Source organism: Erigeron canadensis, chromosome 1 (genome assembly GCF_010389155.1).
Source record: "Erigeron canadensis isolate Cc75 chromosome 1, C_canadensis_v1, whole genome shotgun sequence".
Taxonomy (NCBI): domain Eukaryota; kingdom Viridiplantae; phylum Streptophyta; class Magnoliopsida; order Asterales; family Asteraceae; genus Erigeron; species Erigeron canadensis.
Genome location: NC_057761.1, coordinates 50576314 through 50591579, shown reverse-complemented (window position 1 = coordinate 50591579; position 15266 = coordinate 50576314). Strand labels below are relative to the sequence as shown.

The window sequence follows — 15266 nt, the reverse complement described above, 5'->3', positions numbered from 1 at the left end:
TAAAATATAAAATATATATATAAAAAAAAGTTAAAACAAATTGTCCAAAAACCAAAAAAAGTGAAAAAAATATTGAACATTGTTGGACATCTTATTTATATTTTTGGCAATTATTCTTTTTTTTTATATATTACTAACAATAATAATCATATAATATTAATATTAATATAAACATCTCCCATATCTAATACTTACCCATAAGATTATTTTCACATTTTCAAAATCAAATAATACTAATTATAAACGTTAAATATTTAATGTAAATGCTAAACAAAGGTCTTAACGCTTCATTTAACGTGCATAAAAAGATTGTATATTTTTATATTAAAAGTTGACCCCTGAATTTTATGGTAAATGTACAACTACTTAATGCACCTTAACGAAAAACCTTAGATTAATTCGTTTAGCAAAACTTTTTATTTAATATGTGGACCAATTTATGGAAAAATTTTATATAATATAAACTCCTCTTATATCTCAAAACCCAAAACTATCACTATTCATATTTTGTAGATTTCTTTTACATGAAGTTAATCTAACAATTTCTTAAGTAACCGGTGGTCTTTATCTCAAATTAAAAGTAATTTATTTTTGATACATTAGTGAAATTACTCAATATAATTTATTTAGTTTACCCAAAAAAAGTTTTGGTTTTTTTGTTGTTGAATATTTTCAGGTAAAATGAGATTTTGTTTTATTTCATATACAAATTAATATATTTATACTTATAAAGTGACGATTGTTTCTCCCTTTTTTTCTTTAGATAATAGACATGTCATGGGACAATGATCCACTCACTGGTCCAGTGGTGAGTGAGGGTTCGATCCCTCATCCATGTCAGGTGCAAGAATTAACCCTCTGTTAAATTTTTCATGTGTGGGAGCCTCTTAGAGTTTCTCCCTGACAGCCAACTCAGTGTGGATGTAAAGGAACCCGGTTTAAACAACCGATTACCCACTGCTGAGATGGTCCCTACCATTTGATGGCGAGGAGTGTATCGGCATCATGAAAGATGTACACCTGTAAAAAAAAGACATGTCATGTGTTTGATGAAGACACAACAAGTATTTAATGGAATCCTTAACAAATAATGTTTGATTTTTTTCAATAATACTTCGAAGGTAATGTATTTACTGCTTTGAAAAGAGAAGAAATTTTTTACCAAGCAGGTGGATTTCTTCTTTATATGAGATAAAACACTTTTGTGGACAGTCTACTTCAGTGTGTATATTTGATAATTTTAGTTGAAGTTTTATAGTTTTTTAAAAGCGTAATGGTTGATTATTAGAATTGTCCTACATATATTCATAAACAACATATTGTAATTAAATTCAGGACAGTTTCAAAGGTTTTACAGAATTAAAGTTTTTTCTAAACCTATTATCCAAGTTGCTGACCAAATTATATTTCCACCTCTAATATATTTTCATCTAATTCAATATCGCATGATTAGGAAACAAAAGTGTATAACCAATTCCACTTAGGTAGTTTGACCAGGAGTATCTTTTAAATCTACTATGTGGGCCTTAGATGTGAGTTTTTTCAAGTTTCGGGTTTGAGTCTTGGGTTTCTTATCTCAAGGTATTTTTCATGAGTAGGGGTTTAGAAGTCTAACGATTTACTGGTTAAAATTGCATCCAGCATGTCTGAATTGAAACTAACTTTAAAAAAAAAAACACAAAAGTGTATGACTACACTTCTACGATAAAAAAAATTAATTCAATGTAAAATAGATCTCAATATGATTTTGACATCTATAATGTTACTCTTTTAAAACTTATAATTATTATATAGTGGCATGTAACCTTTTGAGTATTGATTAATATTTTGTTTAGAAAAAAAAAACTCATATTAGTTACGTAAAAGGTACCATTTCCTTTTGTGCAGATAAAAATAACTTAATGCCGTTGAACAATGCGAATTACGAAACTTACAAAACATAGGATTTATAATTGGCAATAGATCGAATAACAATTCAAAACATAAATGTAATATTATAAACGAAGCATACATTTTACTAATCATCGATGGCTACATCTAATATGATTAAACAATAGTTTATTACAACTCGTGCATCGTGCGGAATTGTAGATAAAAGACCTAGTAAATATATATATATAGGAATGTCGCAGTGTAAATTAAGCCATAATAATCGTTATATATCAATATATCATATCTCCTAAAGATTGAACATTTGGCAACTGACAATATACATGATTAATAATAACCCAGAAGAACACGTCATCGAACCAAAGATAAAAATGGAATTTTTGTAGGAAAAAGAGAATCAAAAGACTACACCTTTGAATGGGACACACACCTCATTGAGTTTCGGAACACACTTGTTGACACTAGAAAACAAAAAATGCGTAGAAAAGAAGATAGGCTTTTCTAGATAAAAGTTGGCAACTGAAATTACAGGTAGGTATTGTTGTCTTTTTTGAATAAGAATTATAAGAATAAAAATTCAAAAAAAATTAAATAAATGAAAATATCGAAAATACGGAGATACCCGACGGTATTAAATAGTGAATATACCAGAAAAAAAAAATATTGGAGGCTTAAAATACCGAAGTACCTTCCGGTACTGATATTCTCATGGGTGGCTCAATAGTAATAAGGGACTAAGCAATCGCTTGAGGCCCCCAAAAAATTTAAGGCCTCCATTTTTCGTATAACAGACTTAGTGTTTGGACTTTTTGTTGGATTTTATTAAAAAATTTGCATTGCAGCAATACTCTTATTGGTTTTTGTATCAACCTCTACACATTTTTAGGGTGGACGGAGTGGGTGAGGCACCGGACCGGTACCGGATGGCACACCGCCCCGACCCCCCGGTACCGGTTGGGTGGGGAGGGGACTGGGCACAGTGGTGCCGGTTTGAGTGCCGAAAAAGTTGACTGTTACAAAAAAAAAAAGGGGGGGGGGGGCACGTTTGCAACGTCTCTCTCTCTCTTTCTTCTTCTTTCTTTCTTCCTTGTTTCTCCATTCTGCACTTCTGTTTCTTTTTTTTTTCTTTCAACACACAAATAAGACACACAAATAACACACACATATATCTATATTTTCGGAATCATGAACCCTTTCTTCACCAATCCTTTATTTCTTGACAATCACGGCCCAACACCCCCAAATTTCCAATTGGACTCGAGTTCATCCGACGAGACGGAACGGTATATTAATCTATTCACAATGTCCGTGATACTGCCTCCTCTTCAAGAACGTATACGAGACGCGACAATCGTGGTGAGTCTCACAACCGTCTTTTTCGAGATTATTTTGCCGAGGAACCGAAATTTAATGAGACTTTTTTTAGACAACGGTTTCGTATGAGTAGACGGTTGTTTATGAAGATAGCTTCAGATTTGGAAAACAATTTTAGTTTTTTTCAAAGGAAGATCGACGCTCGTGGTAAATAGGGGTTTTCGGCTTTACAGAGATGCACATCTGCAGTTCGCCAGTTAGGATACGGTAGTAATCCCGACAGTTTAGATGATTACCTAAATATGTCGGAAAGATCGTCACGTGACACCCTTAATGCTTTTTGTGATGGAGTTATTAAGTTGTATCGGCATGAATATTTGCGTAGGCCAACGCGTACTGATACGCAACGCATTCTTGATCATCATGCGTCTTATCATGGTTTCCCCGGCATGTTAGGTATATCTTTACTTAATATATATTTACTTAATGTATATATGTATATAAATATTACGTAGTTTAGTTAATAATGTATATATGTATATATATATTACGTAGTTTAGTTAATAATGTATATATATATATTTTACGTAGTTTAGTTAATAATGTGTATATATATATATATTACGTAGTTTAGTTAATAATGTATATATATATTACGTAGTTTAGTTAATAATATATATATATTTTACGTAGTTTAGTTAATAATGTATATATATATATATATATTACGTAGTTTAGTTAATAATGTATATATATATTTTACGTAGTTTAGTTAATAATGTATATATATATATATTACGTAGCTTACTTAATATTTTCGGTCTAATAAATGTGTTTATAGGGAGTCTTGATTGTACACACTGGGCTTGGGATAATTGTCCAGTAGCTTGGCGTGGCCAGTACACGCGAGGTGATCATCACGGGCCGACGATATCGCTTGAAGCAGTTGCATCACTGGATTGTTGGATTTGGCACGCATACTTTGGTGTTGCCGGTTCAAACAACAACATTAATGTGTTGAACCAATCTTCTTTGTTCAATCCTTTTGAAGACGGCACAACACCGTTGGTTCCATTCACTGTAAATGGAACCGAATATCAGTACCCATATTTTCTCGTGGATGGGATCTACCCAAGATATGCGATGTTTGTGAAAACGATTTCCCATCCAACCGGTGAGAAAAGGATTCGATATGCTAAGGCACAGGAGGCTGCAAGGAAGGATGTGGAACGAGCTTTTGGTATTATAAAAAAAAATGGAAAATACTTAGAGAACCGGCACGACAAATGGAAGAAACCCCCATCCGTAAGATTATGTATGCGTGTTGTATTCTTCACAACATGACTTTAAAAGACGAGGACCACCCTATAAGTCCTGATTACATTCCAGATCCTCCTGTTGCGCCACAGCCATCGGATGAACGACTGTTTGAGATACAGAACCCAAACGTTCACGAGGATCTTAAGATGGATCTCATTGACCATATTCATCGCACATTCATCCCGGACATCGATCGCTAGTTTATTTATGTATTGTGTTGTCGTTTCGTTTAATATTGTAGTTTGATGTTTTATTTTGTTGTTTGTTTTATATTTAATATTTGTATTAGTTTTAATTTATTAAATAAAATGTTTTAGTTTTAAAATAAATAGAAATTAAATTAAATAGAAAAGGGTGGGGAGGGGAGGGGAGAGGTGGTGAAGTGCTCCTAGCAATCGGGGAGGGGAGGGGAGGAGAGGGGAGGAGTGGGGAAGCCCTCCCCCCACCCTTACTAGTAGTTTAACAACATATGTTAAACTACTTTTTTTTTGTTTACTTAAATAATATACTAACGAAATGGGTCCCTAAATTTGATTTCGTTTAAGGTCCCAAAATACCTTAAACTGGCACTGGATATTCTGATAATACCATTAATGTCAGTCGGTATATACCGATATCTAAAAGATTGGTTTTTATCCTAACTTAAAATTCCAAATATGGGTAATTAAAACGTGCTGTAGCCTTTTGGTTTACAAAAACATAATAAGGCCAACAAGAAGGTACTTTTTCGACTTCAAATTGAACTGATTTTTTGATAAAATGACGATTCGTTCAACTATGTCTCCCTTTAATTATGTCTCGTCAAAAACCATCCATATGCAACGAATTACACTACTACTTACTATAGGACAATGTATATCCAGTATCCACAACAAAATTTTGCCAATAACACAATTACAATAGTATTCACAATATACGACTACTATACCTAAAACATATAATTGTTATAAATTGGCAAAATAATTGTTGTGGCTTTATCCACCCTCTTACTCTATGGTGTTAAACATGTTCCAAATGGGATATGAACGAAGTTGAATGTCAAATCTTGCTTAATTAAGGGTGTAAATACGTCTAGTTTTTAATTGAGTTACTCTAGTTCGAGTTCATTTTTATCGAGTTCAAGCATAATAGTTTTCTATAGAAATCTCTTATATTTGTTTAAAATTTAGGTTTATTTGTTAGCCAGAAGTTTATCTATGGTAGAAAATAACTTATATATGTGAAAAGCGATTAAGATTAGTTGGGCTAGTGGCACATCAGTAATTCGATTTTTTTGTTCAAATAGTAACTTTGTTGATCTATTACTTAACCAATATCTGAAAATAAATTCAAGTCTCTTTATCTCAAACGGATTCAAATGATCAGTAGTCTAATAAAGTGTTGAGACATATCATATAAATATGTTTCATGTCCTTGAGCTTTAGCTCAATAATTGTATAAGGTTTTGAGTTCAAGCCTTGGGGTGGACATAGGAATTAGGTCCTTTTATGAGGATTTGGCTTGGGTATACACAAGTTCAACTTTGAGGGGGCAAGGTTTACCACTATTAATCGTCCTGCCTTCAGACGGATTAGTAAGGGGTTTCCCCCCATCGGGTATTTGAAATAGACATTTCAAGTTCGTGGAAGCTCTCTAGCGCGGACCCGGTTTAGACAACGTATAATAAACCTCCCGCTGTCGAATCGCGACACGAAGTTTTCAGTGAAATTCACCTTTCAAATATATATAATATAACTAAAAGAGAGGGTTGAGAGTATACTTGACACTCCTAATCTCTCTTATTTAGCCTAATACTCCTTTCTTATTAATCCTCTACTTTTTAAATATTTTTTTAATAATTAAAATCCATGACCAACCTTTAATTAATGGAAAAAAGATAAATATGGAATTGTAAATTACCTCCAAAAATTAAGCCAGCACATGTACGAAAATTCAAATCCACATATAAATTCAAAGCCTTATTGAATTTTCTAATTAACTATTCCGAATAAGATTTTTCATTACTTATTTGTTTTATTATCAGTGTGTAGAAACATAACCTTTTATCCTTAAAATTCTTTCAAAATTTATTATATATATAATATATATATATAATATAGAAAAAAACCCTCACATGTATGGACTTCGTGTTATTCATGTATGAACTGTTTCAGAAGGAAACAACCCGAAGAAAATCAAAACGTTCCAGATGGTTTTTGTTAATGAATTGGTATGTATTTTTCAAATTATATATTATACACTTTTTGTTTGTCTATGTTGAGCTTAACTTTAAATTGTTTAGTCTAAAATTTCTTTTTGTTGGGCTAAACTCTAATATGTTGTTTGTGTTTGTAGTAAGTTTAGATATAAAAAAAACTGCAAATTTTTTATTTAACTAAAGTTGAAAAAAAAAAGGTAAACAATAATCAATATTTATATGGAGTTAATTTTCATATATTTCTTATTTAGCTTTTGTATTGATTCAGTTGTGATATTGGTTTTTTTTATTAAACTAAAGTTAAAAAAAAATTAAATAAATTGAAATCAATATTTTAGGTTTGATTACTATACTTTGAGACTACCTATCCATTGAACGAGTCTGACACTAGCATATAATATATATATATATATATATATATATATGGGGGACAATCAAATAAGAACAGTTTTAAAATAAGAACGGTGAGAACACCTTAAAATCATCATTTTGATGCATTAAAAATCCATAAAACTGACATAGTGCATAACTAATTTTCATTATTTAAGCGTTTAACAACACATTGATTCATCAAAATCGAAAAAATCACGTTTTTTGTTGGATGCATCATTTTGATGAATATGCATCCAAGATGGATGCACAAAACAAAAAACATGATTATTTTGATTTTGACGGATGAATGTGTTGTTAAACACTTAAATAATGATAATTAGTTATGCACTATGTTAGTTTTATGGACTTTTAATGTATCAAAATAATGTTTTTAAGGTATTCTCACCGGAGTGTATATATATATAGGGTGGCTTTCAAATGAGAATGAAATTAAAATGAGAACAAATTAGAACACTTAAAAATTACATTTTGATGCATTAAAAGTCCATAAAACTAACATAGTGCTTAACTAATTATCATTATTTAAGTGTTTAACAACACATTAATCCGTCAAAATAAAAAAAATCACGTTTTTTGGTGGATGCATTATTTTGAAGAATATGCATCTAAGATGGATGCACAAAACAAAAAACATGATTTTTTTGATTTTGACAGGCCAATGTGTTGTTATACACTTAAATAATGATAATTAGTTAAGCACTATGTTAGTTTTATGGACTTTTAATGCATCAAAATGATGTTTTTTAAGTGTTCTCACCGTTCTTATTTTAAGACTGTTCTCACTGAAGTGTTACCTTATATATTCATTCAATTTAAAGAAATTGGACACTCAAGATCATGGGGAGATATATACGCGTGAACGTATATATGTCACATGAAATATGTGATTTTTAGTCAAAATGAGTAAACCATGTGATATGTATGATACTGTACACCACATTGGCCAACACCAACGGACTAATCATAATTACAAAAAAGCCCCTAAATGTTACATATATATATATACATACATACATCATATCCATCGTATCATAAATATCTCTACATATCTTGTATTCTAGTCTTCCATCTTCACAAATTCTATCTTGATAAACTTTTGATAGATACGGAGACATATATAATTATATATATCTAAAATAATAGAGAAAGAAAAATATGTTACGTTTCTTGAAATCTTTGTCTAGGACTGTGCATGAAGAGCGATGTCAAGATCCGGAACCACGTCCGAATAATGGTGATGGTGATGGTGATGGGCCGACGAGCTTAACGGTTTGGAGGAAGTCATTGTTTGTCGGGTGTAGCGGGTTCACGGTAATTAACTCCGATGGTGACTTGGTATATAGAGTGGATAACTACGGTGGCCGACGACAACAAGAAGTTGTTCTCATGGATGCTTCCGGGAAACCCATTCTTACTATTTTTCGTAGCAAGCAGGTGCGTACTCGATCATATACTTCAATATCTATATACTTTTCTATAACTACCTATAAAGCCTTTTGGATTTCTATTTTCGGAATTTCTTAAAAATTCAGACTTTCCATATTACCACTCTTACATATTTATATCATATATCATTTATCTTTTAATATACTTTTACTATCAGCCAGCCATTATATCGATCAGTTATATTTACATCAATCATCTACACCACTCGACGCTGGCACCACCACCACACTGTTCGCAGCCACCACTCTAGTATCTTATAAACCAAATAGGGTTTTTTATAAAAAAAAAATTTTAGTTTCAACTTTCATCTATTGATATATATATACTATATATATAAGCAAATAGGATTTTTTTAATATTTTATTATCTAAATTTTAAGTTTCAAACTTTAACAATGTGGTTACATCAATAACTTAAATTGCTTGCCTTTACCACCCCGTAATTAGCCCGTTGTATTACGCGTGTACCGTTCTAATATATATATATATATATATATATACAAACAATATATACACATCACTTTTGTATTGGCACGCACTGTTTCTGTCTTCCCAAAATTCTGGATTTGGTCAATGTAATCCCGAAACACATGTGTGTAACAATTCGAGTAACAGTCAAAGATTAAACAGGATTTAATTGCCATCGAGTATTACATGTAAATAAATCATATAGACAATTCAAACGTACGTAAGACAAGATTTCAAGTATTAGTCAAATTATTATACCAAGTCCAAGTATTAGTAAAAGGTCAAAGGGATATAACGGTTAGATAGAATTTCAATCGAGTTTAATTCATTTAAATCGCTAATTACATCGTATCAACAATTCAACGTATTATCACTGTATATGTATGACCGACGAACTTTTTAGTTAATTAAGCGGGACCCAAAAAGTAACACCTGATAAATCCTGTTAATAGGGACACATAATCCTCATATTTTCCATTCCAATAATTCCCTCATATATATTTGTACTAATTTAATTTAATAATTGCTTATATATGAGCTATAAACTATATATACTTAATTACCATGTATTTTACTTACAACGACTTAATTTTAACATGCTTCTAATAACTGTGACATGTTTTTACAGAAACTGAATTTGGTCGATAATTGGCTCGTTTTTGAAGGAGATATATCATCGAAGAAGCAAAAACCGATCTATCGTGCTAGAAAAGATATGGATTTCTTGCGCGCAAAGGTTAAGAGATTAGCCCGATTCTATAGAGTACCATATGATGAGACTTTAGGGTACGTGATTGAAGGGTCGTACGTGAACCGATCATGTAAGGTTCTTGATGAATCGGGAAATATAGTGGCTGAGATAAGAAGAAAGGAGAGTGTCACGAAAGGTGTGTCATTGGGGCTAGAGGTTTTTGACTTGATTGTAAATCAAGGATTCGATTCGAGTTTAGCAATGTCAATTGTTTTGTTATTAGATCAGATGTTTCTTTAGATATTGTAACCACACAATCTTGTGTTACATCTGAGATTTGTAACAAAATCCGAGTAATGACGATGATTGTTGTGCAAAGTTATTATACGTGTGTAAGCAAGTCTATGTGTAGATATATGCAAACATGTATTCTCATATTTAAAAGGTTGCTGAGCGCCTGAGCCTTTCCAAGGCCTATATGGGCTGCGATTTAATGCGGGCCGCGAATTCTACATATTTTGACCGTGAAAAAAAATAGGCTTTGAAAAATATGGAGATGCGGGGTATCGATCCCCGTACCTCTCGCATGCTAAGCGAGCGCTCTACCATCTGAGCTACATCCCCATGTGTTGTTTCATTTCTTCCTTCCACTTCCATATCTGTACTTATCAATCTCCGAAAATTATTCCAAAAACAATACTAGAGTTTTATACTTACTTTTCTTCCTTCGTGATTCTTTAAAACAACTTTACAAATTAAATAACAAATGAAAACTAAATATGCATGTGTAAACTTAGGGACCAAACAATAAATTAGCATGGTACTATCGAAGATAATTACTTAGATAATCTCTAATGACATTAAGCCTACTAGTCACCTTAACAACAAATCAATAAACTATCGATCTAGCAAATTAAACTAACATACTAAACTCATTTTATCCATGGTTGAAAACTCGCTTACGTAATTATCAAGATCCTTTCGCCAACCAAATTGACAATTTCTTCTATCGAAGACAACGTATACATCAATCAGACTCGGAAACTCATTTGTGACTTGGTTACGCTATAACCTCATGAAATAATTAAGTGGTTCATAGAAATAACAATTTTGTTTCATTTTTCTCTTTTGTTATCGGTTTTGTTTGGTTCTTTTTAAATAATGAGTTATAGTTTTAACCAAAATTTAAGATAAAATAATCTATATAACCAAAAATTATTATCAAATACTTCTAATACTATCTTATAAAGCATTTTGTTCTTTTTTTCAAATCTCAATTAAGTAATTGAACTACCTAAATTACCTCCTCTTTATTCACTAATATAAACATCTCTACCTAATGTATCTATAAAACCCTTGAATCTCAACTATTCATTTTCTCCCCTTCCTCAAATCTCAACCACTTATTTTTTCTCCATCCTCCATAAATATTTTATTCATCTAATTCATTCAAAATCTTTTATCTCAAAAATCGTATATCGATTTATAAAAATTGTATGAGTGTTCTTAAAATTTCATTCTCTTTCATTAGAGATGTCATTCGATATACTTTCGACGAATTTTTAAATCCGAAAACGGAACCCGTACGGCTAAGGTATCTGGCTATCATACTCTATGACTTGACCTATCACCCCCACCATCTCACCGCCGCAACGCGCGGACACTATCTCTAGTAATTTTAAATATACTAAAATATCTAAGTTTTATAAGCTTTCACAGAATACCTTTATAAAATGTGGAAAGTGAAGGTGAGGTTGTCTCACACCCAAATTGGGTGAAAAACCCCTCACATCTTGTTTTTATATTCCATAAAAATCATGGGGGCCCCATCGGCCCATTTATTGATTATACAAAAAATATTAAAATATAAAGGTTGGAGGGTCTTTTCTATCATTTAGGTAGAAACTGGAAGCAACCCCTCTACTTAGGTAGGGGTAAGGTCTGTCTACATCTTAACCTCCCTAGACACCGCCGAAGTATTGGAGCTCAAAACCCGCATAACGACCATGAGCAGTTTGGTTTTTTTATTTTTTCTTTCTATTATATGAAGGGTTAAGTGACAATCCCACCGTCACTTTTCCAATATAAAATTGAAAAACAAAATGGAAAATTGGACAAGGGAATTTCACTGCTGATGAAAGGTGTAAATAAAAGGGACGGAGGCAAATTGGCGCCCAAAATGGGGGAATGGAAGGCAGCAACAATTTCTTCACGGAACAACATCTTTCTTACGCCGATATCCTTCATCCTCACGAGGTTTTCTTTTCAATTTTACAAAATGTTCTACATTTAATACATATGCTTATTATTATGACGATGATGATGATGAAATTGACTGAATGGAATTTTGATCAGGTTCGAGCCAGAATTGAAGTAGCAGTTATCAATTTCCTGAAATCACTAAATTCCCCAAATCCAGCCATCTCTAACCTCCCTTTGGTATGCTTACTTTCTCATTAATCATTATTATTTTAATCATTATCATTACATTATTTTATGGATTTTGCTTTTCGTAGTCCGACTGCCTTATTCCTTTGAAACTATCAATAATTATATAATATCTATAAAACAAATCCAGTCAAATTAGGTTAATTTTCGTGTTGAATTTACCTCACTGGTGAAATTAGTTAGTTGAGCTAGTAATAACTCTGTGAAACTATGTTTTAGCGCCGGTTTCAAGTTTTTTAGTGGATTATGGGGACACACAAATGGTAGTATAAATATAGAGGAACGCTATCTGGCAACTGCAGGCTCGATTTCTGCAATTAGATAAAAAAAAATTGTTTCGGATTTCTTTAAGTCGGTGGAATTTTGACTTATGATTGTTCACTAGTAGTACTTTGAATATGTGTAAACTAGTTTGGATGATGAGTTTGCGACGTGAATTAAACAGATTAAACGTAAGTCAAGTAATACCAGAGTGAATCAGGAGCTCTTATCTCAAGTTTCATGGATTTTTCTGTCACGTTCGTTCTGCACCAAATCCATGACAAAAGAAAACACTGCTAAATCTTTCATAAGAGGTATTTTTAAACCCTGCATCAATGATTAAACGGACACGTTCAGTGCATAAAGTGGGTTAATTTAACGGTTTACCTATCTTTACTTGAATTAGTATGGAAGGTGATGGAGATGTGTTATCAGATTCTACTTTTGGAGAAAAGAGTGACTCAAAGAGAATTGTTTTACAAGTTGCTTTGTTCGTCACCAGATTATTTTGCTTCACAGCTACAGGTCAATCAAACGATACAAGGTCAAATATTCTACTTTTTTTACTCCCACCATTCATGATTCATCTGGGCGTCTGGCTATTTGAGCTCGCTTTTCTGATTATGAAATTTCACTAAATGCAAAATAGACGTGGTAGCATTGCTTAGATGCAGCCGTTATAGTCTTGGAATCATGGCATCCAGCAGAGGAGCCGTAGCTGGCCGTTTATTGTTACAGGTATAGATGCTAATGCTCTACACATTCGTATACTGTCCTTGTTATGTTATACTTTATATAAACTAGAGATGTCAGTATACAAATTAGATGCTATAACCAAACTGATAGGCTGAATATATAGATTATAACAAGAACCAAATTCCTATATCCAATGCCCCAACTTCTATTCGCTTTTTGTTGCTCATTGGCTTAAAAACTGTGTGTCCAGGAGCCTGACGAAGAAACTATTGACTGCACTAACTGCGGATCTTCTGGCTATGCTATTTCTGGTGATCTAAACCTGTTAGAAAAACTGATTATGAAGACAGATGCTCGTTATATATTTGTAATTGAGAAGGTACTCAGTTCGATCTTCTCTAATGGCTTTTTATAGTATGGAAGCATCATTGAATAAGTGAATATGTTTGTGTTTAGCATGCAATATTTCAGCGGTTGGCTGAGGATAAAGTCTTCAATCAAATTCCATCCATTCTTATCACTGCAAAAGGATATCCTGATCTTGCTACAAGGTAGACTTCAACAGTTCAACCACTGGAAACTGTAGTCTCTTGTAACTAAAGTTATAGATTGTTCAAATAGGTTTCTTCTTCACCGTATGAGCCGTGCTTTTCCTGAAATCAAGATCTTCGGGTTGGTTGACTGGTAGGTACAGGAACTTTCACTTTTTCCCCCTTCCACATATTTTGGTGTTTAGACTCATGACCAGAGTAAGACACCACTTGTACTTTTCAGGAACCCGGCTGGATTGGCTATTCTTTGTACCTTCAAGTATGGAAGCATTGGAATGGGACTAGAAGCATACAGATATGGTAATCTTCTTCATTTTCTGTTGAACATGGAGTCTGGTCTAAGCGATGCATATACTACAACATTATGCATAAAACTTTATAAAATTTTTCTTCAAACAGCCTGCAATGTCAAGTGGCTGGGCATAAGGAAAGATGATTTGGATATAATACCTGAAGAAGCTTTCGTTCCACTAAAGCCAAAAGATTTGCAAATTGCCAAGAGCCTGGCTTCTTCAGAAATATTGCAGGTGTGCTTTTAGAACTCGTCATTCCCTTGCTATTTATTATACGCAATTACTAGAAAGAGAATCGAGTTTGAGTAGAAACTAATTTGAACAGGATAACTATAAACAAGAGCTAGAGGTAATGGTTCAGAGCGGCAAGAAAGCAGAAATTGAAGCTCTATACTTCCACGGTTATGATTTTTTAGGGAAATATTTGGCAAATAAAGTTGTGCAGGTCCATTATATTTAGTCATAATCAGGTCTCAGTAGTCTTGATATGTATGTATCGTGCCTCACATCAGACATGTTTTCAGTGTTATTGTACCATACATTTCAACCGCAAGCACGTAATATAGATGTAGATTTTGAGGATAATTCTAAACGATATTTATTGAAAGTTGCACCAGTATTTCCTTACAAAATAAATGACAAAAAAGACCATGAGATATAATAACCAACATATTCTACTACATAATTAGTAACAATATACATGTCCATATAACCAGACTACAAATAGACTTGGAGCAAATTTTGTTGAGTGGCAAACTTTCTTTCCTTCAATGTTTCACTGCCCTACAAGCTGCTGCAACACTTAAAAATTAATAAATAATAAATATCAATTAAACAAAAAGTCTGGAAGCAAGTAAAAATTTTCCATCCCATTCAGAAAATTGTCTTTTAACAATCAAGTGCATAGAAAGTCCTAGTCATGGAACACCAAACTTTATCTAAGAAACAATGGAACACAACTATTCCAGAAATTGGCAAAAAAAACTTCATGAGTACACAGGATAGCCTCCCACTCTTTTTGCTATAAAACTAGAGGATACAAGATAGACAAGTCGGTCATGTTGGATAAGGTCAAAACAGGTTTGAGGTGTTGAACAATTTTTTCATTTCTGCTGTATCCTTGATAAATAATCATTCTCACAACCCGTAGTTGTAAAGCAGTAATGGTATCTGCCACAAAAGAAAGAAACAAGAACATAATCTGACCCATGGCATGAACTAGACTTGTATACTAAATACAGTGACAAATATCAAGCAGCACCACTCAGTGGTAAAGATGATCACAGTCAAACTGAGAAA

General features: G+C 32.7%; 3 protein-coding genes and 1 non-coding gene across 5 annotated transcripts; 3 read left to right on the top strand and 1 right to left on the bottom strand.

The window, feature by feature from the left end:
- The first annotated feature begins 3075 nt into the window (after nt 1-3075).
- On the top strand, nt 3076-4548 carry LOC122594319. Its single transcript, XM_043766801.1, has 3 exons — nt 3076-3246; nt 3438-3597; nt 4046-4548. The coding sequence occupies exons 1-3, from the start codon at nt 3076-3078 to the stop codon at nt 4546-4548; spliced, it is 834 nt and encodes a 277-aa protein (XP_043622736.1).
- Nucleotides 4549-8159: 3611 nt separating this feature from the next.
- On the top strand, nt 8160-10100 carry LOC122584823 (protein LURP-one-related 17-like). The gene is made up of 2 exons (XM_043756887.1): nt 8160-8548; nt 9656-10100. The coding sequence occupies exons 1-2, from the start codon at nt 8270-8272 to the stop codon at nt 10016-10018; spliced, it is 642 nt and encodes a 213-aa protein (XP_043612822.1). The 5' UTR covers nt 8160-8269; the 3' UTR covers nt 10019-10100.
- Nucleotides 10101-10269: 169 nt separating this feature from the next.
- Nucleotides 10270-10342, bottom strand: TRNAA-AGC. Its single transcript has one exon. It is a non-coding gene; the product is annotated as a tRNA-Ala (tRNA).
- Nucleotides 10343-11818: 1476 nt separating this feature from the next.
- Nucleotides 11819-14552, top strand: LOC122585146 (meiotic recombination protein SPO11-2). Of its 2 annotated transcripts, none has more exons than XM_043757251.1 (11): nt 11819-11974; nt 12074-12157; nt 12612-12741; nt 12834-12971; nt 13077-13165; nt 13374-13502; nt 13580-13674; nt 13745-13807; nt 13898-13974; nt 14074-14201; nt 14293-14552. In XM_043757251.1, exons 1-11 carry the CDS (start codon nt 11906-11908, stop codon nt 14425-14427), a joined length of 1137 nt encoding a protein of 378 aa, XP_043613186.1. In that variant the 5' UTR covers nt 11819-11905; the 3' UTR covers nt 14428-14552. The 2 variants fall into 2 exon arrangements, with proteins under 2 accessions (XP_043613186.1, XP_043613187.1); XM_043757252.1 differs by having other exon boundaries at nt 14277-14367.
- The last annotated feature ends 714 nt before the right edge of the window (nt 14553-15266 follow it).

Excerpts from the sequence above, each read along its gene's own strand:
- LOC122585146 (XM_043757251.1), top strand. The coding sequence starts at position 11,906 with ATGGAAGGCAGCAACAATTTCTTCACGGAACAACATCTTTCTTACGCC. Across the intron at positions 12,742-12,833 it reads TGCTAAATCTTTCATAAGAG|TATGGAAGGTGATGGAGATG; the intron begins GTATTTTTAAAC and ends TACTTGAATTAG. Across the intron at positions 13,503-13,579 it reads ATATATTTGTAATTGAGAAG|CATGCAATATTTCAGCGGTT; the intron begins GTACTCAGTTCG and ends GTTTGTGTTTAG.
- LOC122584823 (XM_043756887.1), top strand. The coding sequence starts at position 8,270 with ATGTTACGTTTCTTGAAATCTTTGTCTAGGACTGTGCATGAAGAGCGA. Across the intron at positions 8,549-9,655 it reads CTATTTTTCGTAGCAAGCAG|AAACTGAATTTGGTCGATAA; the intron begins GTGCGTACTCGA and ends ATGTTTTTACAG.
- LOC122594319 (XM_043766801.1), top strand. The coding sequence starts at position 3,076 with ATGAACCCTTTCTTCACCAATCCTTTATTTCTTGACAATCACGGCCCA. Across the intron at positions 3,247-3,437 it reads TACGAGACGCGACAATCGTG|AGATGCACATCTGCAGTTCG; the intron begins GTGAGTCTCACA and ends TCGGCTTTACAG. Across the intron at positions 3,598-4,045 it reads ATATTTGCGTAGGCCAACGC|GGAGTCTTGATTGTACACAC; the intron begins GTACTGATACGC and ends ATGTGTTTATAG.